The sequence below is a fragment of the Bactrocera dorsalis genome, chromosome 1 (genome assembly GCF_023373825.1).
Source record: "Bactrocera dorsalis isolate Fly_Bdor chromosome 1, ASM2337382v1, whole genome shotgun sequence".
NCBI classification, from domain to species: Eukaryota; Metazoa; Arthropoda; class Insecta; order Diptera; family Tephritidae; genus Bactrocera; species Bactrocera dorsalis.
Window position 1 is genome coordinate 73,310,519 of NC_064303.1, and position 27,036 is coordinate 73,337,554.

At 34.3% G+C, this 27,036-nt stretch overlaps 1 protein-coding gene across 2 annotated transcripts; it reads left to right on the forward strand.

Annotated features, from left to right (window-relative positions):
* The first annotated feature begins 250 nt into the window (after nucleotides 1-250).
* On the forward strand, nucleotides 251-19,975 carry LOC105225549 (protein wingless). 2 transcript variants are annotated; one of them, XM_019990176.3, is made up of 5 exons: nucleotides 251-345; nucleotides 1,982-2,244; nucleotides 12,274-12,575; nucleotides 16,540-16,952; nucleotides 17,135-19,975. In XM_019990176.3, exons 2-5 carry the CDS (start codon nucleotides 2,037-2,039, stop codon nucleotides 17,439-17,441), a joined length of 1,230 nt encoding a protein of 409 aa, XP_019845735.1. In that variant the 5' UTR covers nucleotides 251-345; nucleotides 1,982-2,036; the 3' UTR covers nucleotides 17,442-19,975. The 2 variants fall into 2 exon arrangements, with proteins under 2 accessions (XP_019845735.1, XP_011202372.1); XM_011204070.4 differs by lacking the exon at nucleotides 251-345 and adding an exon at nucleotides 363-1,093 and having other exon boundaries at nucleotides 17,135-19,971.
* Nucleotides 19,976-27,036: the final 7,061 nt, after the last annotated feature.

Sequence of the window (27,036 nt, forward strand, 5' to 3'; positions counted from 1 at the left end):
CATTGACGCTTACTCTGTATTTTTATTGGCCGACCTTTTATTTTATATACAATAACGATTGGCCATTGAGGTTCAGTCAGAGTAACATGACTACATAAGGTAATGTTGTTTACCACTCTTGCATACGAAATATTTATTATCATTCCTATCTAGTTTGTGATCACCAATAGGCACGTTTCTTCTCTTTCTTACTCAAAGGTATCTCTATTCGATTACACTAACGATCACACAACTAGACTGCTACAGTAATAATAACATGTTGATCAGTACAACTTAGTCACCCTAAGGAAAGAAGGCAATACAACTAACAACGATCCGACTATGACGCCGTTCGAAGTAAGGAAGGTGAGGCCAAATTACTTCAGTGTCAGTTTGGCGATAGCATTGAATCGGGTAACAGTATTATTCATACTGTTAAATTATTTGAAATTTAACTACAATTTTCCAAAGCAAATACCTCTCCCTTTAAGTTCCAAATAATTGTACGGTTTTATTAATTCATATTTGTGCACAAAAAATACATATATAAATGTATACACCTACATACGTATATACATATACTATATATGAATGGATATGTGAGAAAACTCGTATTTATTATTGTAGTTAAATACTTTATATTGAAATTGCGTAAAGTTGTTTGATATATAATATAAAAAAAATTTATTCTGAGTTCAAATAACTATAAGTGAACAATTAACGTCTAAAATAAAATTAAAATAATTGATTATATGTGAATATTTTGTAAAATTTTGTTGTAAATAATTATTTATGGTGAAAGTTGTATGGAATACAGAAGTTATATATAAAATGGAATAACTGAATTTTGAAGGATCTCGAGGTTTTAACATGTGGAAGTGTATAAGCAAAAACTATTGAAAGTATTGACAATTTTAATGAGTGATAGTTTGTTTTAATCCGTGCAACTATATAGTTATTGTTACAGTAACAAAAAAAATTAAATAAACGAAAACTACGTAAAAGTTAATTACAAAATGGATTTATCTGCAGTGCTTTTCGTATGTTTAATAACATTGTGCACATCAACGGGAAGTAAACCGAAACCTGGTCGAGGAAAAGGATCCATGTGGTGGTTAGTCTGCAATATTGCATAAAATATTAAAATAATAATAACAATTTAAGTTCGCTTCTTAAGTCTTTTGTTTATTTTAAAGAAAGAAACTCGGCATAAATGGATAAACCCATTAAGTTTTTTAATTAAGTTTTTTTTTAGTAGAATCTGTACTTAGAGTGTGAATCACATCGTAACTAAAAGGGGAAAGCGAATATAGATATACATATAAATACAAACATATATGTATAGATATAAATATACATACATATGTATATGTATAAGAATCAATACTGAACCAGTAACAGTAGACAAAAGATAGTAAAGGTCTTATGCATTCGTTGATTTTAGAAACTATAAAGCCTTAAAATTTCATGGAAAATGAAATTGATAATAAATGTGTATGTACATACTAGGTGCAAATATTATAACCGCATCTATTGCAAAGCATCATCCAATATAATTTATTTTCCTTTTTACAAAAGTTTTTAAATGGAGAATTAATTATTTATGTGTTGATACAAGTGCCCTGATATTTTTTAATGTATCCATACGATTTTAAATTGATTTCAAGGTATTACATACAGATATATAAATAATCAAACAACTGAGATAATAAAATTAGATGTATAAAAAAAGAAGAATAATTTACTCTAAAACAAATCTTCAAACTGAACTAATGTGAACATATTTTCTATATCTAAGATTCTTTAGCTCAAAAGAAGGAATATGGAGCTGAGTACATAGCAAAGGAATCATCAGTTTCATTCTTCCTTTTTTCGAACTAATTAATCAGCTTTCATTGCAAAACAAGTGTTGATACATATGTAATATAGTATTTATACAACCAATTTTTATTAGCAAGTAATTTATTATATGAAATTATTTATTATTGCTTTCTTATTCTAGGGGTATAGCTAAGGTGGGCGAACCAAATAATATATCGCCACTTAGTTCAGGTATTATGTATATGGATCCCGCCATTCATTCCACACTAAGACGAAAACAACGACGCTTAGTTCGTGATAACCCTGGCGTACTGGGTGCACTAGTAAAAGGCGCCAATCTTGCTATAAGTGAATGTCAACATCAATTTCGAAATCGGCGTTGGAACTGTTCAACAAGAAATTTTCTGCGTGGAAAAAATTTGTTCGGCAAAATTGTCGATAGAGGTAACTACTTATGTTATGAAAGTTGCAAACTTTTAGAAATATTATTATTGTTCAAATTCAACATTCATGGTTTCATACCTGTGCATGTATTTGATCATAATCGATTTAGACATCTCAAATTACAAATTTTGTACAATATCTTTTAAGTTAATAGGCGGAAAGCAAGTAGCATTTATCTGAACACTTATTTCTTTTTCAAAAGAGATTTTGACCACACTCGAAGTTCGAAAACCTCACAGTAGGATGCTGTGAATACCTGATTTAGAATACGCCTTTTGCATTATTAACACATACAATTTTCTTATTCACAACAAATATAATAAGAAAACCATTCTTTAGCTGTCAGCACTCATGCTGTCTGCGCTGTTGTGCGCCTTTGCTGTGTAACTAATGAAATTGTCATTTGCAACGTAATAGGTGGCTTCTGTTGGCAATCTTCTGAATTGCTGACAGTTTGATGCATGTCCAATTTACTCCACATTCATACACCCAATTGTATGTACCATATAGGTATTCAACCATCTGTTATTATCTATATTTTTTGAAGCCTGACTAAATTTTGGGCTCAAACTGACCTGCAAAATTTGTAGCAGCTTTATAATGACGGCATGATATTTGGCCACTCCCAAATTTTTTAACGCCTGATTCTTGCTCTATCAATGACCCTACTAATTTTTAACACAATTTTCTATATTTTCGCACTTTTTGTACATAGTATTATAACCTGGCTAAAACTTATTTTAAATGTACATTTGTACACTAGTTTGAGACATAGAAAAAATTTAAAAAACTAAAATAAAATCTTTTTGAAAAAAACCAATAATGCAGAGTTAAGTCAACCGGATGTTCGAATATCCTGATAGATATATGGGGGCTAGGCCAAGTTTTTGCCCAAATTTAACTATTTTTGGCTCAAAAAACACTGTTATGTGTAAAACACACTATCTTATTTTCATTTAGATAAATCACATATTGGCCGATTGGTGCGGTTCAACCTATTTTAGACATACATACGTACCATTATAAGAGAAGGATTATCCCTTAATTTCACTTATGTATATCACACATTGACTGACATTTTCGATCAAAAGTCAACTATAGGTACCGGGGTCTAAATATTCGGTGCCTATACCGTTATATGAGGAGTGAACGGTTCGTCCATTTTCACAATGTTGGTAAGAATTCTTATAATATTCGTGCTGTGCGAATTTGGTCGTTGTAGCTTAAATGGCTTAGGAGAAAAACACATTAAACTTATTAGAGGGCAGGGCCACGCCCACTTTTTCAAAAATTTTTCCCTCAAAGGTGAACTTACATAGCTACAGCAATCCCCTGTGCTAAATATGAGTTTAAATCTTTATTTAGTGCTTAGTTAGGGCACTTTATATATCTTTGGTTAAGGGCGATTTATGGGCGTGGCAGTAGTCCGATTACGCCCATCTATGACCTCGAACTTTTTTTGTACTAAGGAACCTGAATATCAAGTTTCATCGAGATATCTAAATTTTTACTCAAGTTATAGCTTGCACGGACGGTCGGACAGACAGACAGTCAACCGGATTTCAACTTTTCTCGTCACCCTGATGATTTATATATATATAACCTTATATCTATCTCGATTAGTTTAAGGTGATACGTACACCGTACCGTTAGATGAACAAAACTATAATACTCTGTACCAATTGGTTGCAAGAGTATGGAAATCGGAGGACTCAGTGGAATTGTAAACTTCAGAAGTGTTGAATTATGGAATATTTGACAAATAATGCGACAGTAATCAAAATATGTTTTCTAATAATGGGAATAAAAACATAAATATATGTATAATATACAAATACATTTGGTAATAATGAAAAGTTCTTTACAATGCTCTCCGGAAATAATGTTTACTTCTGTATGAAATATATCTGTAGATATTACATATATGTATATATAAAACAGTAAGTATTTAAATACATGGAGTATGTGTAAACTGCATAATAATATGTCTTAACTGGATTTACTATGATAACATCCTCTTTTGTCTTGCTGGATCAATATAGCATGCTAAACAAATATAGACACACGACCTTTAAGCTAAAGCAGCTTAAATAACAGGAATAACAAACATATATTGTTGTGTTTTCAAATAAATAATCCTCAACAGCACTAGAAACGAGATACATGTCAATGTTCATTTTTAAGTGGTTAAACACATATGTATGTACATAGACCGTACATAAGTACTAATACATCCATTCAAATGTATGTACGCGTGCGGATCTTTTACAAATTGGGTGCTGCTTTAAAAAGGATCAACAACTGCAAGTAGTGATCAAAGATGATACAAGTGCTTGCGCCACGAAAAGAGAACATATATTCCCAATTGTCCACAAGAAAAGTCCCAAATATTGTTCAAAACAACTGGGTGAAATGCAGACGTCCGGACGAGGACTCTTTCCAACAATATCAAGAAGCAAAACAAGTAGGCCACGACTGAATGAAAGGAACATTAAGTATTAGCGGGTCTGCAGCTGAACCCAATCTTGCAATTAAATCCCATACAATATGTGTATTTAAATATACACAAATATATTCTGTCAGTAAATTGAAATGTAATAGGAAATACTCAATTATACAATACCTATTGTATTAGTGTTCGTCAGCAGTTTCAACTAAATAGAGCAACACCCACATACATATGTATACTTATGTGTATGTGTATATTTACGACAGGAAATGTTCACGCCCGTCTTTTATTGTTGGATTAGTTATGAATATACCAATATAAAAATCCAAAACTTTTGTATTTTAGATCCATTATTAAAATTCTTTTAAGTAAATGTGTGCAAAATACACCAATAACGAATATTCCACAATGTATCTTATTCAAATGTATGTATGTATGTACATAAGAAAAATTACAATTTCTGCGAAAATTAAGGCGTGGAACCGTGAAATTCGCCAAAGTATTAATCATACATTATTCATTGGCAATATCTATTATTGGATGTGTGTTGTATTACTAAATGTTAACAATTACTTAAACCACTATTTGTTATGTGCATTTGTAATAGCAGATCAAATAATATAAACATACTTGTACATACATATGTATATGGCATAAATATGTATGCAAACGATTTTAAGCTAAAACGTACGTTTATTGCGTCATATTTTTATTACTAAAAATATATATACCATAAGTATAAGTATGTGTATATGTAAATAGTTACATTTTTTAACGCACAAAAATCATGATGTTCAAAGTTTCGTGTATGTTTGCACATATCGGCCAGGTGCGCATGCCCTTTCTTATCTTTAGCAAAGTATCAAAATAATCTGAACCGTGCGTCTCCTTCCCTTATTTGAACTACAATATACGTACGATTTAGGGATGTTGGCAGTTTTGGAACATCGATACCTACGAGCTTATATAGCTAGTGGTTCAGTTTATCGACAATATAAACATTTAATTTTAAAACGTTTGTTGCATTTCGGAATATTTACAAAATAATTTGATTCCCTCATTCAATTTTTTACGGGTTGCATCTTGTTTACATAAGGCGAAATAATTAAAGTATTATTTCTTATATCACTGATACCATGTTAAACCGAACAAATACAGAAAATTATTTTTATTTTCTGACTTGTTTAAAGTTTCTACATACATTACACATATGTACATATATTTTAATATTGATTATACCATATTTTCAAGAGGTCATGTGTAGTTGATGTTTTGATTTTAGGATGTATTTTCTGCTGCATGATACATGCCTTATTTTTCTAGTCAGATCCACGTGTACATACTTATGTACGAAGGTACAACATTGTTGTTATTATGATGCTGGTGTTTAATTCTTGATTAATATCAAATTTGCTTATATATCATATACTTCTCATTTTATCGTGACATATAGGTCGTACACGGGCGCACGCCTTTAAAACTAACACCACCATTCCCATTCCATGCTAATATTTACATACAGATGGTAAATACATATGTATACAAATATTACAAAAAGCGAATACTCGAACTTCCTTCCGCATGCGGCTTATCAAAACTGAAATCATTTTACCTCAAAACAATAAAAAAAAATTAAAAGGTAAATATTTCAGTGTGGCAAGTGTATGTACGGTAAATATTAGTTTAAATATGTGGGAAATGAAATTTAATGCAAACAACGTGTGCGCATTTAGTAAGAATTCGATGATACCATATAAAAATGAAATTCTGGGCCAATTTTAATTCATTTCTTTTTAAAGTGTTTTTTCTGAGAAATACGTATATAATTTATATGAACAAGTATGTTCTCCATACGTATATTGTGTAAATGTCACATCCGAATTCCATCGAAAGGCGTGTTATAAATTTTTGCTTACCCATACACAAACTCATCTAGCGGAAAACAAATAATTATAGTATACTAGAGGACCCGTCTACTCTTCACTGTATATAGATAATACTACTACTACCATCTATATCAGTGTTTCCCAAAGTGGGCGCTGGAGGTGTCAAAGGGGGCGGTAAGAGACCCAGAAAGAAAATGGGGGCGTTATGTAGAGGCCTGGGGGGTTATTTGTAATTTTATTTAGCTAGGAGGCCTCTTAGACAACGACTACATGAGCTCTCGACATTCAACAACAACTTGTGAACATCAACTAATATGAATTAAAAGATTGCTCAAACTCGGTTCTATATTTCTCTCCGCGTCGTTCATTTATCTGTCCTATTTTATTGAATATAGAAAAAAATGAAAATCATGTCAATCGGTCGCTCCGTTTCATAACGGGGCATTTCGACAGGATGGAATTTATAGAATACTAACTGTCAAACGTATTGCTATTGCCATTGCCAAATCTGAATGTGGGCATTTGCTATCATAATTTAATTATTTGCGCAAAAGTGTAGGGTAGGTAGGTTCGAGCTCATGTAGCGCACGTTTTGAGCTTTTGAACTCCTTAAATCTTTTATGTGGAAAATAAAAAAAGGATCTTTATCCTTTCTTACAACAGAATTTCAAGACAAGCTCATAACATCAGAGAATGATATAGCTTACATGACAGACCTGTATAAATTGTTCAACGACATGAATCTCCAACTGCGAGGCGATAAACTAAATTTAATTAAAACAAAAAACGTCGTTGCTGCTTTCGCAGTAAACTGCTTCTACACAAAAAAATCTGGGCAGACGTGAGTTTCACAATTTTCCGAATTTATCAGTATCATGTAGTAACGACGAATTGTTTGCCTACTGCCAACATTTGGAAAACCTCCACGATACCAGGACATTTTGAATCTGGAAATACCAGACTGGGTGTTGGATCCGTGTTCAAATGTCAACACAGCAATGTCACCTCAGCTGGAAGAAGAACTTGTGGTCAATAGTTCAACGATTCTTGATAGCATTCCCATCGTCATATTTGTGTGAACGTGGATTTAGTGCTGTGACAACACTGCTTACTAAAAATAGAAATCGCTTGCATTTTACCGAACGTAGCGACTTGCGACTGTTCTTGAGTAAATTGAACCTGATATTAACAAACTTATTAAACAACATCAGATTCATCCTTCACATTAGTTTTTATATATGGATCGATTATTTCAGTTTTATTTTTAATAAAGCAATCTCTGTTTTAATACTATAAAATTGTGTTTCAATAATCATTCTTATTGGCAGGTGGAGCCCGTAAGAGTTAACTTGAGACCTAAGCGCCGTTGTATGTTACCTACTGCGCTCAGGTTTCAAGTTGCTGGTTATAGTAAAAGTTTCGTTTAGAATTCTCCGTTAATATACATATATAGGTCACAATAATTAATTTAAAGGTATAGTGGTTTTTAAATAGGCGAAAAAATGGGGGCGCTAAAAAAGTATTTATTCTCAAAGTGGTAGACAAAATAAGTTTGGGAACCACTGATCTATATGATTTCTATTAGTTGGATTATAACTATTAGTTAATGATATACAGCATTTTAGTGAAGCAACTTCTGTTAGTTTACAAAAAACTGGATCATAGAGCATTTCGTGTGTTAATAAAGCATTCCTTTTTGGAGGAAAATATTGTTGAATTGGAGTTCAGGAAAATCCACCGTTGAAAAGATATTTGCTAAGCTGGAAACAGGCGAAATGATCACCGAGGACGATGATGCCTTCAAGAGATGAAAGCTCTGTGCAAAGTAGGTGTTTCGCAAGTTCATAATCCAACAAACACAACGAATAACTGATTCTGAGAAGTGTTTTAGTGCTCTTTAATCGGACTAAAACCGAATTTTTGCGTCGGTGTGTGACAATAGACACATAGCTCCATCAGACTGCACATGATGAACCGATCCACAGGCGGGGAAAAACGAAAAAGTGCGCTGGATAGGTTATGACATCAGTCTTTTGAAATATGATTATTGAGCCTGTTATAATCTATTTCACTGCGTATTTGGTTGCAGTTCTTTTCAACTATTCCAAATACTTAGCAATTGTTTAAGGAAGAGTCTGTTTAAAATTGTACTCATATATTCAAATGATTCTTACAAACAGGAATTTTTAACAAATGCCTATGATTTGAAATATAACTTTTTGTATTAATGAATTGTATTGGATTCTAACATAAAGAGATGAAAAGTATACTATGTCCTTACCCTGGTTCTGAACTACCTCTCAACCAATTCAGCCAAATCGGTCCAGGCGTTCTTGAGTTATAAATGGTGTAACTAACACGACTTTCTTTTGTATATGTACATACTCGTATATAGATTTGAAAATTCGAATCATCAAATGAGTAGTAATTTATTTGACATAAATATCTACAATCAGTTCTAAAACTTCTACTAAGCTTGTTTGCTCATATAAAATAATATATGGCAGTTTTTTATGGTATTAGTAGTATAGTTTAAAATACATATCTACCTAAATATAATTTTAAAATGACTGCATTCTATAGGCTTATTCCAATATTTGCATACACGGAGCAAATAAAATACAGTAAATACTTGTAGGAGTTTTGTCCGGAAAGTAATAGGACTGAGTCTATTTAAAAAAAATTTATTGAAGCAATCCTTACCAGTTCTTCAAAAACTTTCAAAATAGGCTCCTTCTGCGTCAATGCGTCGATGCAGCGCTGCCAGCGCGATTTCCGAGCATTGAAGGCATCACGGAAGGCATTCTGCGGAATAGCTTAGAAGCCGAGATGTATGCTGCTTGGATCCCCTCTGTCGTCTAAAACGAAAAGCAAGATTTATTGAACCATTCCTTACCGATTCTTCAAAAACTTTCAAAATAGGCTCCTTCTGCGTCGATGCAGCGCTGCCAGCGCGATTTCCGAGCATTGAAGGCATTCTGCGGAATAGCTTAGGAGCCGAGATGTATGCTGCTTGGATCCCCTCTATGGTCTCAAACGAAAAGGAAAATTTGGGGTAACTTTCACACATGTTCAAATTTTCCTGTTACACTTCCACTCGCCGCAATTTCTGGTCATCAGTGAGTACTTTTGGGATCTTCTTCGTGTACACCTTACGCATGTTCAAGTGCTCCATCAAAATGTCATGAACCGCAGATTTTGATAAATTTACTATTTAGGAAAATAAACGAATGCTTAGTTGACGGTCTAAGTTCAAAACTTTGCGCTCACGATTCACATTGTCGGCTTCCAGCACGATCTAATATATGTATATAATTGAAACTCAAATGTATGAAAAAAGCTGATGGTGTACTGATTTATTACTTTAATTTATTATTTATAGTTAGTTTTGTAGCATATAATCGAGTATGCAAGGCTGTATTTAAAATAATATTGGTAAATTAACACAACATATTAATGCAACAATTCCACTTTAGCTGCAGTTGAGAAAAGATGCTGACGTTTGATTTGGAAGAAATATTTAAAGTAGTCAGTTTCAATCCGTATTTTATCTTTTTTGATTATTTCGCCTAAAGTTGGTATGAATGTCTCCGGGTTAATATTTTTCTGTTTGTCCCTAAAAAGTAGCAAAATTGTCCATAAATATACTGTCAAATTTATAAAGCTTTCACTATCAATCAAATTTCACACGTTAGGTTAGGTATATTATATAAAGTTACGACTGATCTCACGTGGACAGCTAGAAACGGCCGTATGTTGCAAATCTTTGTCGCTTATCGACAAAGCATCTTGAGACTGTCTCAAATTTGTTGAAGCGGCCAATATTAACTCCAATTAACTACAATTTGCTGCAGTTTTCAGCGATTTCGATATTACTAGGCACCGAAGCCAGTATGATAACTAAGTAACTTGATGCTATTGATAGTGCGATCAGACACTCCTTGACTAAATTTTTCTTTTTCAAATTACATTATAAATTTGAATCCGTTTTCAGAACAAGGTATTTCACTGCGATATCACATCAAAACTGCTCCATTTCTGGAACAGCGACATTTGTTTTTAAAACAATGTTGTACTCGTATATATTAGTAAACCATGTCCATGAAGCTCTACATAAAAAGGAGTACTGCGTCATTGTTGGGTCCTTTTATTTGCTGCATAATAGCTCATAAAAATAAAAATACAGTAAAATTGGTAGCACACGATCTGTACCAATTAATCTGTACTTTTATTATTGTATGCAGTATTCTTTCAACTTAACTTGCTATATTCAATTTAATAATGAAACTTGAGCTGTCATATAACCGGAATTTCAAAGGCAAGTGCTATTAGTCTTTACAGAAATATACAATAATCAAAGTTCTAGATCTACATCGAAGGTTTATTTACATGAATATACATATACTTATATACATATTTATGGAAGATATGTATCGAACTTTTTTTTGATAAAATGTCAGTGTTTTTATGCGCGAATGATGATGCGAAGAAGTTATGTAAAATTTTGTAAAATGCAAATTGTCTGAATACTACTTGTACCAATATTAATTACCTAAAATGCTTTAAGACAAATGTTGAAGAACAAGTTAAAGTAGCTATTTACAAAAGTGAGAGATATTAAATACTTATTGCATCTCGTAAATGTTATTTTCCGTCACATATTATATTCTTCGAATAATATGCGAAACCTAACAATAATAACATCAGAAGAGACTAAGTTATTGCTGTTTTATACTGTTGTATAAACTAGCTTGTGGGAACAATATTTATACATATGGTGCATGCATTGATAGTTGAGTACGTATCCAAACATATACTTAGGCTGTTCACGATAAGGTGGTTATCGGGTTATGTGGTTATGTGATTAAGTAAACAACAACAAAATGCGTTATGACAAAATAACCAAAGTTGACCAACCTAGGCCCTTGTTTATAGATTATGTGGTTGTTTGCTTATTTCCAGTGTTAGAAAGTCGTTGGAATTTTACTAAATGGCAGCACAAAAAATAAATAAAACTAAGCGAATGGCATTTCCATTTAGATTTTCTTATTGGAAAATCTGCTATTAACAGCTGTTTTTTGTTTACAATCAGCAAATTATGCAAGATGTCTGCAAATTTTATACAAAGCATATTTTGAACCCTTAAAATTCGGATTATTTAATAAGCACATACCTTCAATAAAGTCCATTTCCTGAATAGCAGAACTTATTTTAAATTCGATTATTTTGCTTTTTAAACTTTGTTAAGGCATTTTATAAGTTGGAATTTCATTGAACTAAAATTGTAAACAATGAACAGCTATTTGTGTAAAATTAAGCAAATAACCATACAACATAGGGTGCTCACGGAGCATAGAGGTTATTTTTAATCTAATATTCACATAACCCGATAACCACCTTACCGTGAACAGCCTAACTATGTATGTTCCATTTTGGCAGTTAGATCAAGTTTAAAAAATGTATTCTTTATAAAGCTTTCAAATTTGTCACTTAACATTAGTGTATATTCTATTACTAATATTTAAGGACAGCCCTATGATTTCTACATACACATATATATACATATTTATATGTACATATGTATTGTAACGCTTATATTTTATTCGCTGTCACTTTAATGTTCATTCATAATGGATATGCTCCTATTTCGCATTTTGTACATTCATTATTTTATACACATTTATTTTCTTTCAGGCTGTCGTGAGACTGGCTTTATTTATGCCATCACCAGCGCCGCTGTCACACATTCGATTGCGCGCGCCTGCAGCGAGGGCTCCATTGAATCGTGCACCTGTGATTATAGCCATCAGTCGCGATCGCCGCAAGCGAGTCACCAAACAGGCAGCGTAGCGGGTGTTCGCGACTGGGAATGGGGAGGGTGCTCAGACAATATCGGATTTGGTTTTAAATTCTCACGTGATTTTGTAGACACTGGAGAACGCGGCCGAAATTTGAGGGAAAAAATGAACTTACATAATAATGAAGCTGGCCGCAGTGTAAGTATTACTTGCTAAAGATACAATTTATTTATTTTTGCATACACGGAAAGTTAAATATATTTAACTGTTAAATTATTGCTACCAATTGTAAAATAGGAGAAAATAATATGGAGCTATTTATCGTTTTTATTTACGTGTGTGTAAAAACAATCTCTTCTAAATCCAAATGTTTGCTTATAATAATGTTAACAATGTTATATAAGTATCGACTTGAAAATTAATTACTAGTTACACCGATCAAACATCTCATTATAAGTATTCATGTGTGGTAGACCGTCTTGTATTCGTAATAAAAAGATAGTAAATGGTAATGACAATTAAAAAGAGAAGCTGCTTCATGGTAATCGTATATACTGTACTGACAAGTACAACAACTACAATGACTATAAAGACAACATTTTTATGGCCACTTTAGCAGTCTGTGTTAATTGCAATACTGCCTGATAGCGGATTCACTATTACACTTTTTGAAACTACAAACATGGCAGAGAATTTAAGTGGATTGTTTCCAATAAGATTAACCCGTTTATAATTTGCACAAACAAGTATAATGTGTGTACGTAAAGATATTATTCGCTTTGTATCTTCTTCAATTACATTCATATACGAATATAAACAAATGTACATATATATGTATACATATATATTTGTACCTAGTTCGATTCGCCGATGTACATATGTATATGCATGAACATTTGAGCTTAAATCGTAAAACGTGTAATAGTTCATTTGCTCTTGATTTATACTTTTCATTTTTATATTTTTTATTTGAAGTTACTGCGTTGTTGCTCTGAATCCGTGGGGTAATAAATACATACTGCACTTCACAGCGTTTATTGAACACGCAACGTGAGTTGGTGGCCAGTCGCTTTTTTTCATGTCCGCCACACACAGATTCGATTCCTACCGTGCAGCTTGCTGCTAACCAATATTAATATGTTGACAGCATTGCTGATAGGAAAACTTAAGCGCCCACAAAAAAAAAGCTTTCCTTGTGAGTAGAATAAGACCTCAATACCCTGCATACCATATGCTTGTAAATATTTACTAACACTGGTATTTATAGGGACATAAGCGACCGCAGTAACAAAAAAAATTGTAGTGCTCTACTACTCTGTGAGAATTAAGTTCAATTTCTGCCTAGCAAGTAAAGACCTATATACATACATATATAAAAATGGGTTATTGGTAATTGGCTAATAGGTAATTATTATATTGTAATGGTTAACATGCAATAATATACAATTACTAAATATACACTACTTGTATTCTTTAAAAAGAAAATTTTCGTTAAAATAACATTAATAATTTTTCTAAAATGTTCAATACTTATATAATATGCACCTTTCTATAGGGGCAAACATGTGTATTTATTGTACAATCTGTATAAATTTTTCTTTTTGTTATTATTGTGGTTTTTAAATTTTGCATTAACCACTAATCGCTTGCGCAATTAATATCCAATTGGATCATTTATTCTCCTTCCCTAGTGCGATTTGTATGAGTAATATTTTTATAAATAAACTTCTTTCAGTTTTCTTTGTATACTATCATAGTATATCTTACACATCTTGCACAGTGGAAAATTATAAAGAGGTCTGCATTTGAGATCCACCCATATACAAATGTACATGAAATACACATATACATGTACATAAATATGTATCAAGATCTTAAAATTAAGTTACATTCCCTTGTCAACTAGCGATTCATTCTGTTGCTCTCCATTCGTCGATTAATTCTTCTCTGCACTGTTATTAATACGTTGCCACGGTATTAAGCTTTATTGATCGCGTTACAGAGATGGCCTACCTTATGTGTTGATACTGATACTATTGCTACTTTGGTTGTTGTAAAAATATCAACAAGCGCATAAAAATTGGGCTCATGCTGCGCTGTTTTTTGCTTAATAAGGTAACATTTGCGTGAATGGCCGAACACATCAGGCAATTTTAAGAGAGCCAATGAAGATATATCATGAAGGTTGCAGTTAACTTCACGATGATCATAAAAAAAAACTTCTAACTAACCACTTCTGAAAATTTGAATTTCAAGGCATTCAATATGTTATATATATGTATGTACATATGTATATATGTACAGTGATCATGTTCACCTCTCTTGAAAGGTCCTAGGACGTTGCAGGTCGCAGGGCGTCGTCATTATTCAAAAGGCATATACTTTTTCTGAAGATAGCAAACTCAGTTAAAATCCGTACAATACTTCTCTAGAAAAGCGCAAATTCAAATCTTCGCCGATTGCATCCAACAGAGGAATGTACACTGAGATCATGTGACATTCTTCGCAAGTAATCACGCAGAAATTTTCGCGTTTTATTTGTCGGTCGGTCAACTTCTTCGTCAACTTTCAGTCCAGCCGCCATTTTTTCGATCGAAAATGTTCCTCACCTTTTTGTCTTCGGTTTTGGAACGTTACAATCACGCTGCTTGTTGTTGGTATTATATTTGATGCCTTTGCCAGATCGATCAATTCTTCCTGAAGAATCGCGCTGAGTGAATAAGTTAGAGATAGAATAGACCAAAAATCTCAATTATTAGTACAAATTTGAACACAGCTGCGATGAGTATAGTTGCTTTTCCCACTGTTTCCCGCTGTTTCCTTATTTATCCAGTTACTTATTGTTGTTTCTTCAAGATAAGTTGCCACAGTAAAAAACACGCCGTAAAATGTCAGAATGATCGATGCATAATGGCTTTAGCTGTTGGCTTTGTTATATTGGAAAACTTGGAGGATAAACCGCGGAGATTGTATCAATCGAATAGATCACAGATGGAACTGAACGCAACATCTATGTATGTATTTCAAGTTCTCTATCAAGCCGCTCTATTTCAAATTTAGCTTTTTCAGTTACGGAACTGATTGGATTTATTAACAATTTAATCTGCATACGGTTTTTGACATAAAATGGCAAATTTCTGGATTATATTGGGTTGTCAAAAAAGTCTTGCGGTATTTTCGCTAGTTGGCGCTGAAAGCGCGTAGTTCTAGTCTTATTCGTCGCATCGTGTCATGCTATACCTTTTTGGAAAGGTCATTTCACGCTCTAACACGTGTTTGATTGATTGTCGTTTCTTTTAAGTCGTTCGTGAGTTATAGCGTCGCAAACATGGAGCAATATAAGGAGAAAATACGGCATATTTTACAGTACTACTACGATAAAGGCAAAAATGCATTTCAAGCCGCCAATAAAATTTTGCAGTTTATGGACCCGATACAGTTTCCATTTCCACCGCACAACGATGGTTTCAACGTTTTCGTTCTGGTGTAGAGGTGGTGGAAGATGCGCCACGCTCCGGAAGGCCTCTCGTCGAAAATTGCGATAAAAGAGACCGGAATAGTAGCAGCCGTATCATCGGTCAAGAGCTGGGCATGAGTCATCAAAAATTTATTTCAATTTCAATAAAAAATAAAATCAATAAAAATACCGCAAGACTATTTGGACATCCCAATATTTCTGTTGCTTTATATTTTTTCTCAGTATTAAAATTATTGTTAAGCCATTTAGCCCTCAAAATCCGCCACTGGTATGTATCATTTATATACATTTAACAGTTGCTATAAGAAATTATCTGATAGAAGTTTAAGCATATTTGCTTCCATATTGCAGTATTTACTGAAATCGGCAATTAAATTAAGAATTTAAGTGACTAAAATTTGTTCATTCTTACACACCAAAATTATACCAACGTATTCACAGAAATTAGTGAAATAACTTTTAATTTCATCCACAATACTTTAACAATGAAATAGTTGCAGCGTCATCGAAAAACGGCGTTGAAAACCTTTGTTTTAGGCTATAATATATATTGTTTGAATTAGGTGACAATTCATTTGAAGAAATTTATTAATTTTTAGTATTGAAATCAATCATAAAATAAAATAAAATTTATTTACACATATGCAAACAAAAATTATCGATTTTTTGTTTTGACAATTTTAGCATGTACAAGCGGAAATGCGTCAGGAATGTAAATGCCACGGTATGTCTGGCTCCTGTACCGTAAAGACTTGCTGGATGCGACTGGCTAATTTTCGCGTAATAGGTGATAATCTTAAGGATCGTTTTGATGGTGCATCACGCGTTATGGTCAGTAATAGCCTAAGACAAAATGGGAATACAGTACCAAGTAATTTAGCAAATTCAAATGGCATTGGAATGTCTAGTGCGGCTATGAGCCCTAACGCAGCAAGCCCGAATGCTTTCAGCGCAGATCAAATGATTAATGATCATATGCCAGACCATTTAATAAAAATACATCCGAATAAACCACCTTTGAATACCGTTAATAACCCAAATAGTGTGTCCCGAAATTCGGTGCGCAGCCGTGGTCGTCAAGGGAAAAAGAACAATAGGTTAGTAATGCATATAATAGTGCAGACACATACATATAAATTTTTCGACCAAATTTTGTTCAAGTATGTTAAGACCGATTATGGTTATTATAAATGATTATTAGTGGTAATTTTAATACAAAAACATTACGTATGATACTCTTCCGCTTATATGTAATTTTAATTTTTCATTTTCCCGACAGATACAACTTTCAGTTGAAACCGCAGAATCCGGAACATAAGCCACCTGGCCCCAAAGATATTGTTTACCTGGAACAGTCACCAAGCTTCTGCGAGAAAAATTTGCGTTTAGGTATTCAAGGAACACATGGGCGTCAATGCAATGATACATCAATCGGCGTTGATGGCTGTGACTTGATGTGTTGCGGTCGTGGCTATCGTACACAGGTAATCGACGTCATTGAACGTTGCGCATGCACATTTCACTGGTGCTGTGAAGTCAAGTGTAAAACGTGTCGAATAAAAAAAACAATACATACATGTTTATAAGTAGTGATGAGTATTTTTTAAATCTCCGCCCGATACCCTCTGAAGACAGTTAGGACTAAAATTTTTCAAAGGAAATGTTTATAAGCTTTAATAAAAAGTAAATGAAACGGTTATGGAGTCTGTCACAAATCATTAACAATCGTTGCCCTCCAACACAGTAAAATGTATTATTAAGTGAGCTAGTAAAAATATTAATAGAACTAAAATAACTAAAGTATTTAAAGGGAATAAAGGGTGGGGTTTGAAGATTTGCGGCACCTTTGTCGTTTGTTATACCCCGTTTATTTATTTATTTATTTATTTTTTATTAATTTTGGATTACAATTAACGGGTTGTTCGTTATATGAAAGGACACTACATTAAGTGACCTGTCAATTAATTCCAACGAATATAAATATCAGTATTTCTTTAAATTTGATACCAGTATACACATACTTATGTAAATATAAATATATATACAACCTAGCACTGAAATAAAAGATGATATATGCACATAAATATGTATCATATATGGGGCGATTTCAGTGTAACCATACTTTAAGTTTAGAAGATGCTATAAGTGAATTTTTTTCAAAGTTGGATTTAAGTCCACACATTCTAGCGAATTTGAACGCTGTCTACAGTATTATATTATTTGAATTCATAATCACTAAGTAGAATACATATGTTTTTAAGAAAAATAAATACACACTATCCAGTTTACTATTTGTTACTATTCTAAATATGTATAAGTACTTGTATACGAATGTTTATGTGAATATTGCCTTGCGCCAAAATGGATCTAACCGAAGACTGAGATTTTGTAATTTGCTATTACTTTTGTCCTTTAATTGCAATTTAATTTCATATATGTTTTATCATATATTTTACCATACGGGACCATACATACAAACCTAAACATGTATATAGCCACATAAATTCCAGCTGTACGATTTTATGATCTTAGTAAAAGTTCTTAAAAAAGATCATTTTTACCCACTTATAATTTTGGTGCTAATTAGTTTGTTGTTTAATAAATAATTTAATTAAATGGTTTCTCCTACATATTTGAAGCTATTCTGAAAAATATACAAAATAGATTTGGAAGCCATCTACTACAAGCTTACAAAGGATAAGTTATGTAGTAAAAAATTATAATATTGGTATTTAAAAATGAATAGTATTAAAAAACAATGGTATTTAAAGAAAAATAAATAATCTATTTTGTTTATAAGCAAAAAATATGAATTTAACATTTAAGATAAAACCTTTCGTTTGTGGTCATAATGCTAACCAATACAAGTATTTTGCCAAAGCTTTTGAGCTCAAGAGGTTAAATCGAATGGTGAAATAGAATTAAAATTGTTTGTGTGTTTACATTTTGAAAAATGTATTTGTTTGAACAAATCGTTCAAATTTAATATGTTTCATTATGTTTTATCAATATAATATAAATTAACTATCGATATATGTATATATACATAAATCCCTACACATTATCACGTATTAAGTTTCTCAACAAATTGTTTTAGCTCGATAAGCAAAAAAAAACGTACTTAAATCTCTATCCTTAATATTTTGTTATTTTTGTAAACGCTTCCTCAGTATGTACATATGTTGTTTATAAAATAGTTTGTATAAACTAGAAATATGGAACTTCATATGTAAATATATTTATGTACTTATATGAAAGTTATTTAAGTGAACTTGTATACCTTCACTACAAAATATGTTTAAATTTATTAGCTAAGCCAAATAAAGTCTTAAATTTAAATACTTTAATTAATTTTTTTCTAAAGGGCTAAAATATATTTGCTTTGCAGGCATTTGAATATAAAGTGTTTCTATGCTAGCGTGTTCACTAAAAGTTTTTATGTTAAAAAAAAAACTAGAACCAATTCTTGATTAATAAGTCCGACTTTTATTTTCGAGCAAAATAATTCAATTTGGTCAAATAGTCCTAGGTCCTAAAAGCCTTTCTTTATGTATTACTTTATTTTGATTTGTGTCCAAAATATTTATGTAAGCAGTTAGTTAAATAAAATGATTTTAAATATCTCTTTATTACTTTGTTTGCGTATTGGAGAGCTATTGCACTTTTAGTAGTTTTTTTCAACATAATCCTCTTAAAAGCAGTCGGAGTAGTCAAAAAGCTACTAGATAAGTTCATCCTCAGCTGATTTGATTGATATACCTTTATTGGTTTGTGAGTACATTAAATGCATTAAGATGGGACACTTTCAAAATGTTTAAAACCGCTTTAAGAGTCTCGTCAACTTAATAATTTTTTATATATATCTCGATTAGTTTTGAGTGTTACAAATAACCGTTACATCACCAAAACTATTATACTCCGTTGCAACAAGTGCTGAAAATATAAATACGGTTCGCGGTTAACTTGAAACGGAGAAATTCCCTACGAGATGGTTATGCTGACACATTTCCAAAAACATGTACATACATACATACTTGTATGTGAGCATGTATATTTATTGCTACACTAAACGAATTGTCCTACATAAGTAGTATGGCATACAATAAATAGTATAAATACTAGCAAATATTGTAAAAAGTAGTAAGACTTTGTGCAAAATTTTGAAATTCTATTTTTCGAAAATATATAGTGATTTTGAAACCAATAGTGCTTTTATTAAGCACAAATAATCTTTCATAATGGTTTTCACAGATCATTTCAATATTCCAACGACGCCAGCAACATTTCTGACTGTTAATCATCGATTCTCAAGTACCTATTAATTTATTTTATTGACGTGTTGATCACCAGATGTTGATGATCGTCCTGGACGTAGTTCGTTGTCAACGCGTTCTTGACCCTCTCGGACACAAAATTTAATGGAAGTTCTTAGTTGAATAATTTCATTCAACGTAAAATTCGCCGATTGCACTTCATGTAATTCAGACAGACAAGCGTACACTAAGCATTAATGATGATTTTGATGTGACAATTGGCACAGATGTCACTGACAGACCTAAAAAAAAAATATTTCGTTGAATGGGCTTTAGCGCGAAATTTTAATTAAAAAGTCTTACTTGTTTTTGCCTACAGTACCGCAGCTCAAGTTCCTCATGTTCAGTTTAAGTTTTTAAGGAACCATAGCAAATATTTTATTCCAAAATAAATGTTCTTCGGTAATGAATTTACTATTATAGTATGAAATATTATGCACAATTTGCCGGTATAATACAAGCCGTTAATTTAATTCTTCTTCTTTATTCTTCGGAAATAATGAGTGACTTAAGGAGTTTGGTAAATGTTCGTCAAGAGGGGACTTTACTTTTCTATTGCCTACTCTTTCCGAAGTAGCACCTATTGGCAAGAGTTATTCTGCGTCGGAATTCGAGGATAACATTGTTGTTGGTGTTAATACTGGTTCCTAGATAGCCGAAATTATCTACGACTTTGAAATTATGACTGTCAAGAGTTACATGAGAGCCAAGTCGAGAGTATGAAGATTGTTTGTTTTATGACAGGAGATATTTCTTGCCCTCGTTCACTACCTGATTCATTTGCTTTGCTTCCTTATTCAGTCTGGACAAAAAAGAACTCACGGCACGGGTTTTGAGGCCAATGATATCAATATCATCGGCGTACTTCAGCAGCTGTACATTCTTATGGAAGATGGTGCCTTTCCTATTTAATTCTGCAGCTCGAATTATTATTTCTAAGAGTCTGTTGAAGAAGTCGTACGAAAAGGAGCCGCCTTGCTTCATACCTCGTTTGATATCGAACGGCTCGCAGAGGTCCTTCTCGATGTGTCGATTCTCTTTTCAAGGGTCTTTTCTAAGACTTGGCGCATAGTGCATATCTGGTCAGTTGTTGATTTTACAGGTCTAAGGCCACACTTATAAGGTCCAATCAGTTTGTTGATCTCACAGTAGTTTGTCTCTCGCTATCTCCTGGTGTTATGTTCAACAGGCTGGAGAAGTGCTCCCTCCATAACTTTAGTATTCTCTGCGTATATGTGACAAGATATAGGGTTATACTCGTATACACTGGGAATCCCTTTAAATCCCGACGGCCTGCTCTGCAGGCCCCCATGCTCTGGTCGAGGAATGAGCATTGGCCGCAATATTAGTAGTCTACGTTGCCCCGAGCGAGCGCTAGTCCGCCCGTATTTTCCGGGGCCAGTAAAGTGAAGAACAGACCTTAGGGAACTGGAGTAGGTGCTACTGAGGGTACACCCGCTCCTGTTTATTTCGACCCGCCCCTCTACATACGATGCGCTGGTAGAACAGAAAGGAATGGAATTGTACATGAGAAAAAACAACAAAAATAACAGAAGAAGTAGCAGCAACAGTAGCAGTAGCATTTATTATATTATACTGGGCAACGACACGAGTAACCCAAAAGATCGGAATAATACCAAAGTGTCAGGACATGACTCGCAAAGGACAACAGTAATGGAAATATATCCATTTATGCGGTCTTCGCGACTTAGTAGAAAAACCAACGCGAACAAGATGATCTCCACCAGCGCTGCAAGACAACACACCGGCGAATGCAATAAACCCTCGCGGCGACCACATGACTGAGCTTGGCGGAGAAATCAAGAAGTTGATAAATGTTTTGCGTCCACCACTGCGAACAATCAACTATAACCTTGGGGACCTCGTTGGAAATATAACACAGAAGTACGAAAACGCCTTAGAGGAATAGCAAAAGAGCACAGAAGTAAGACGGAATATCTTAAATATGGCAGATATGCAGAGGAAAAAGTAGATATCTTAACCTCAATTAACAAAGGAAAGACATCGGAAAAACAAGGTGGCTGGACGGAAATCAAAAGGAAAAAGAAGGCAGCATATAAACACCGACCTAGGCCTGATGTGATAGTGATAGTCGAGAACATGACATACACCGATATTTTAAGCGCTGTTAAATAAGAAGATGCCCTACAGAAACTGGGTGAAAGTGAAACACAGATTAGAAAGCCAGCCAAAGGGGACATTTTTTAAGAACTTAAGAGTACTCATATAAAAAACACTGCTGACTACACCAGCGAAATGGGCAAAGTGCTGGGAGATCAATCCAAAATTAAAGCCCTACGAATGAAACAACAGTGGAAATCCGATATCTGGATGAAATAACTGGAGAGGAAGATATTGCCAATGCTATTTGCACGCAAATAGATAAACTAAGAAACTTTGATAAATCCTCAATCAGACGCATTAGGGCGTCATAAGCAGGCACTCAAACAGCTGTACTAAGCCTCTCCGCCTTATAGGCTACGCTACTTATTGAGGCCAAAAAAAATCAAAATAGAATCGGTTGGGTTTGGGAGAAGCCGAACCTTAAAAAATGCTTCCGGTGTTTGGAATATGGCTACCTGGCGAGACGAGGAAAATTTTCTCTGAAGGCTTTTTGGGTACTGAACCCGGGCTTGCTGAATATCGGTAACAACAACACAGAAATACGTTTGCTAGTAGCTCTCTAGTGCAGTCGTTTACATGACAAGTGAGCGACTTGTATACTGTGAGAACTAACTATTTACACAGAATTTAGTCCACACAACTCATAAAGGTACACCCTATTGTTCACAACACAACGGGAAAACCACGCCACTTCTAGGAACACAAGAAGATTAAGAAACCAGACATACAGATGAAATGACAACAAGAATGCATGCGCAGCGGTAAAAACACGCCACGCAAACAATTCAACGGGATAACCACGGAGACGGAGAAATCAGATAAGCAGACGAAACAACTGCAAGCATGCATACGTAGCGGTAAAAACATGCCACTGCCAGCAACATACACAGTCCCAGCAACACACGCCATCCCAACGCAACATGTTGCGAATGTGTTAGCACGCAGGGGGACTGTGACAGCGTACATTTAGCATCAGACTACGCAGTGAGTTTATCCTCTGGCTAGTCTTGGTATCCTGACTTGTGAACGCCGTCTGTTAAGGGTGAGCTTGGTAGTGAGTTTATCCTCTGACCAACTCAACCTTTAACATCGCGGTCGTTAACGCAGTCTTCCGTGGTCCGGTTTTTTACGCGGCAAAAGTGGCTCACCAGCGAAGCAGAGGAGCGTCAACGTGTATACCAGGACAGCGTCATTGAAGCCTACACGAGCGTCGGCAGAAGTAGCCGAGCGTAGTCGTCGGCAACATATACGTTAGGACATCGTCATCGAAGTTTACAGGAGCGCCGGCAGAAATAGCCGGGCACAGTCGTCGTAACAGGTGAGCGTCAACGTGTACGCCAGGACATCTTTATTGAAGACTACACGAGTGCTGGCAGAAATAGTCGAGCGTGGTCGTCGTAGCACGGGAGCGTCAACGCACGCCGAAGGATATTGTCAGCAAAGCCTACGCGAGCGCCGGCAGAAATGATCATCATGGTACAGAGCAACAAGTCGTCTAGCACCCAGGAGCGCAGCAGAGCGGAAAACGGTATTGCCCTAGCGGACCACACTGAACCGTTACCTGACAGCACTTCCCTCGGGGGACGACATTACAACGCAGGAGACAATTTTGTAACTTTAATTAAAATATATGTAAGTTAAATAAAATAAAGTACGAATCGTAGAAGAGCCCCTATGTTTACAAATTTATTGTAACGAACCGTGGACACGGCGAGTATACCTCAGCAATTAATACTTGTAAGAAGCAGGGGCAGCAAGAAGCTTCGTTATAATACACATAATGACCTTTTGCAACTCTGCTTGAATTGACAAAATGCACGAAATGCCTAAGTCCCTTAAAAAGGTTCAAATCAGAGGCTGGAAAGCTGAAACCCTCAATGAGAGTATATACAAATTAATGCTAGATGCCAATCTAAACTAAGCTATAGACATAGAACAGAAAACTGAATACTTAGCTAAACATGTCAGCAAAGTCTGCGAAACCCGCATACTGGTGGAATGAGACTATTGAAGCTCTGAGACGTGAATGCCACAAAGTGAGGCGCCAGTGTCAAAGGGTACGACAAACGACTGATTTCACAATGCTTAAGGAGGGCTTCAAACGAAAGCCAAAAGAACTCAAGAAAGCAATAAAGAAGAGCAAGGCCTGTTGTTTTAAAGAACTCTGCAACAAGGTCGCAGAAAGCTCGCAAAACAAAATCGTCATGTCAAAGATTAAAGACCATAAAGACAAGCACCTACATGCCCTAGATTATTAAAGACGGTTGTCTAAACACTCTTCCCAAAGCAATTGCTTCAAAGGCAGCAAATAGAAGAATCTGGAGCTACAAACACCCCGCTAGTTACTGTCTAGTTTATTTAGGAAGTCGTGGGGTTTACGTTACGTAAATATTGTAACAAAAGGTAAGTGTGAGCTGCCTTTAGAATCCGAAGCGACAGTTATTTCAGAATATAGCCATAATGTTCTTCTTAATGTGTGCAATGATTTCGTTTTAAGTGACCTTTCTTGGCAGGATTTCCAGGGTTTACCACGGGCCGAACACCCCGTTGTTAATTATTTTTGCGGCAATCTTTATTTGAAAATTTTTAAAATGCACACATGCCTCCTGCCATTATCTTATTTAGGAGATGAAATTCCTTCTGATGAATTCATCTTCATAAGACCAGATCGATAAATGCAACTTAGTGAAGCCGCCTGAAAAATTTGTTGCATTTATTAATAATTTAGAAATAAAATTTGTTGAGGAATTTGACAGAAATTGTCATAAAATAGGCGTAGGAAAAATTCTATTTACTAAATTAAAAGATATTAGGCCCTTCTTGTGTTGTGAAGACTGTGACTCAAAGGTAGTTATTGCGCTATTTATTAGAATTAGGATTTATTTTGTGACAAAATTTTTAAATAAAGATTTATCTCTACCCATTTTTAAGAATAAAATGTTGTGTGTTTCACATTTGTAGCATCTTACTTTTTTAGTGGGTGCAGTGAGCCAAATATTTAATATTAAAATAAGATTTTTTAAGCAGATTCGGATTAAGAGGCTCTAAAGTTAGAACGATAAAGATTATAAAGTTTTTATTTACAAATTAGAATTTAGGGCTTAAATATTGGCATTTGTATTTACATTTATTTTTATAGTTTTAAGTATTATATTAATATTCTGTGATATGTAGTGATATTGTTTTTGTTAATTTTTTTTATACATATGAATTGTTATCGTTTTGTTTTTTTTTTTCATTTTTTATGTAAATAAATGGTTAATGGGTGATATAGGCCTACTGGGGAACCGAGCACCCAAAAATAACTTCGGTAACGCTGAAGTGGTGTGGAAAATGCGAATTGGGTGTTTTATTTAAAATGCCTAAAATAGCTTTTTTCTGATCTGGCTACTATGAAAAATGTCATAAAAAAGCTAATTTTGAGGCGTCTGACTGACGCGACGACAAAACGTCACAACATTGTGTTGTTGATAGAAAATCCGAACTGTGCGGAAAACACAAACGAACGATCGCCAATTGCCACTGCTTCCCTTGCCGCTATAATAGCTTCTCCGACAAACCAGCGTAAATAAGTATGTTTATGTATGAGCTTGCCTACATATCGACACCGATTTTTGCAAGCCGCGTAAAAATATACATCTGTGTATATACATGTATCGCTACGGCGAACAATCATGTTTACCCGCGCCTATAGAGGTTTCACATCAAAAAAGCGACGGGACCGATGGATTGCCGGTCGAAAAGGAGCTGCATTTTTGCCGCTATGTCTGAATTTGTTATCGCCATACAACTAATATGGCTGCGTAAATGAGCGCTGAGCAATACCAAAAACTCCGTCAGCATCGGGAAGGACCTTTAACAATGTATCAGGAATTTATTCAGGTTTACAGGCAAGAAATCATGAAATTAATGATCTTGCAGAACATGCTCCTTGTGCTGCTCATTCTATGAATTTAGTTGGAGTTCACGCAGTAGAATGCGCGCCAGAAGCTCCTTTTTTCTTTAATACTGTACAAATTTTATATAGTATAACTTCTTTACTGCATCGACGCACCGCTGTACAGTGGTCGGTCTTGTATGGAATCAGCGGCCAAAAATACTTCCACTGCCTATATTAAAGTGAAACTTTTGCCAAAGCTTTAAAATCTCCCTCTCCCGTTTCCCACTCCGCCACCCCCCGATGGCAACAAATTTTAATTAATTATATTAAATTAAAAAAGTTGATGAACGAAAAAAGGAATTTTTCGAATATTATTCAGCTAAATCAAAAATTTATTCTAATAAAATTTATTTACTTTTGCATGATAGTTTCTTTGACTGGTAATGAAAGGATCTAAGCTCAAAAACAATCGGCTTAGCAAGTCCTAATTTGTTCTTTCGGGTATGATGGAGTCGATACATCTTCACGTCCTTATTGCTTGACTCAGCAGATTCTTATGAGAATTCTCCAATTGAAACTGGTGCATATTGAATAACATCGGGAGCGATGTTATGACTGACGAAGGAAGATAATATAAGGACTATTTTGAAGTAAATCTAGCACAAATCTAGTGTATTTAGGGTTTGATTCCTTTTGAAATTGAGTTCGAATAGGATGGCAATAGCGGGTGGACGAGGGTCTGCAGTTTTTCTATTATTTTATTATCAATTGTACAGGGACATATGTCGTGACAAATTATTTTTTTCAAATTTCTGCTTATATTTGCTTTGACCAGAATTGCCA

Excerpts from the sequence above, each read along its gene's own strand:
- LOC105225549 (XM_011204070.4), top strand. The coding sequence starts at position 996 with ATGGATTTATCTGCAGTGCTTTTCGTATGTTTAATAACATTGTGCACA. Across the intron at positions 2,245-12,273 it reads CGGCAAAATTGTCGATAGAG|GCTGTCGTGAGACTGGCTTT; the intron begins GTAACTACTTAT and ends ATTTTCTTTCAG. Across the intron at positions 16,953-17,134 it reads CAAGGGAAAAAGAACAATAG|ATACAACTTTCAGTTGAAAC; the intron begins GTTAGTAATGCA and ends TTTTCCCGACAG.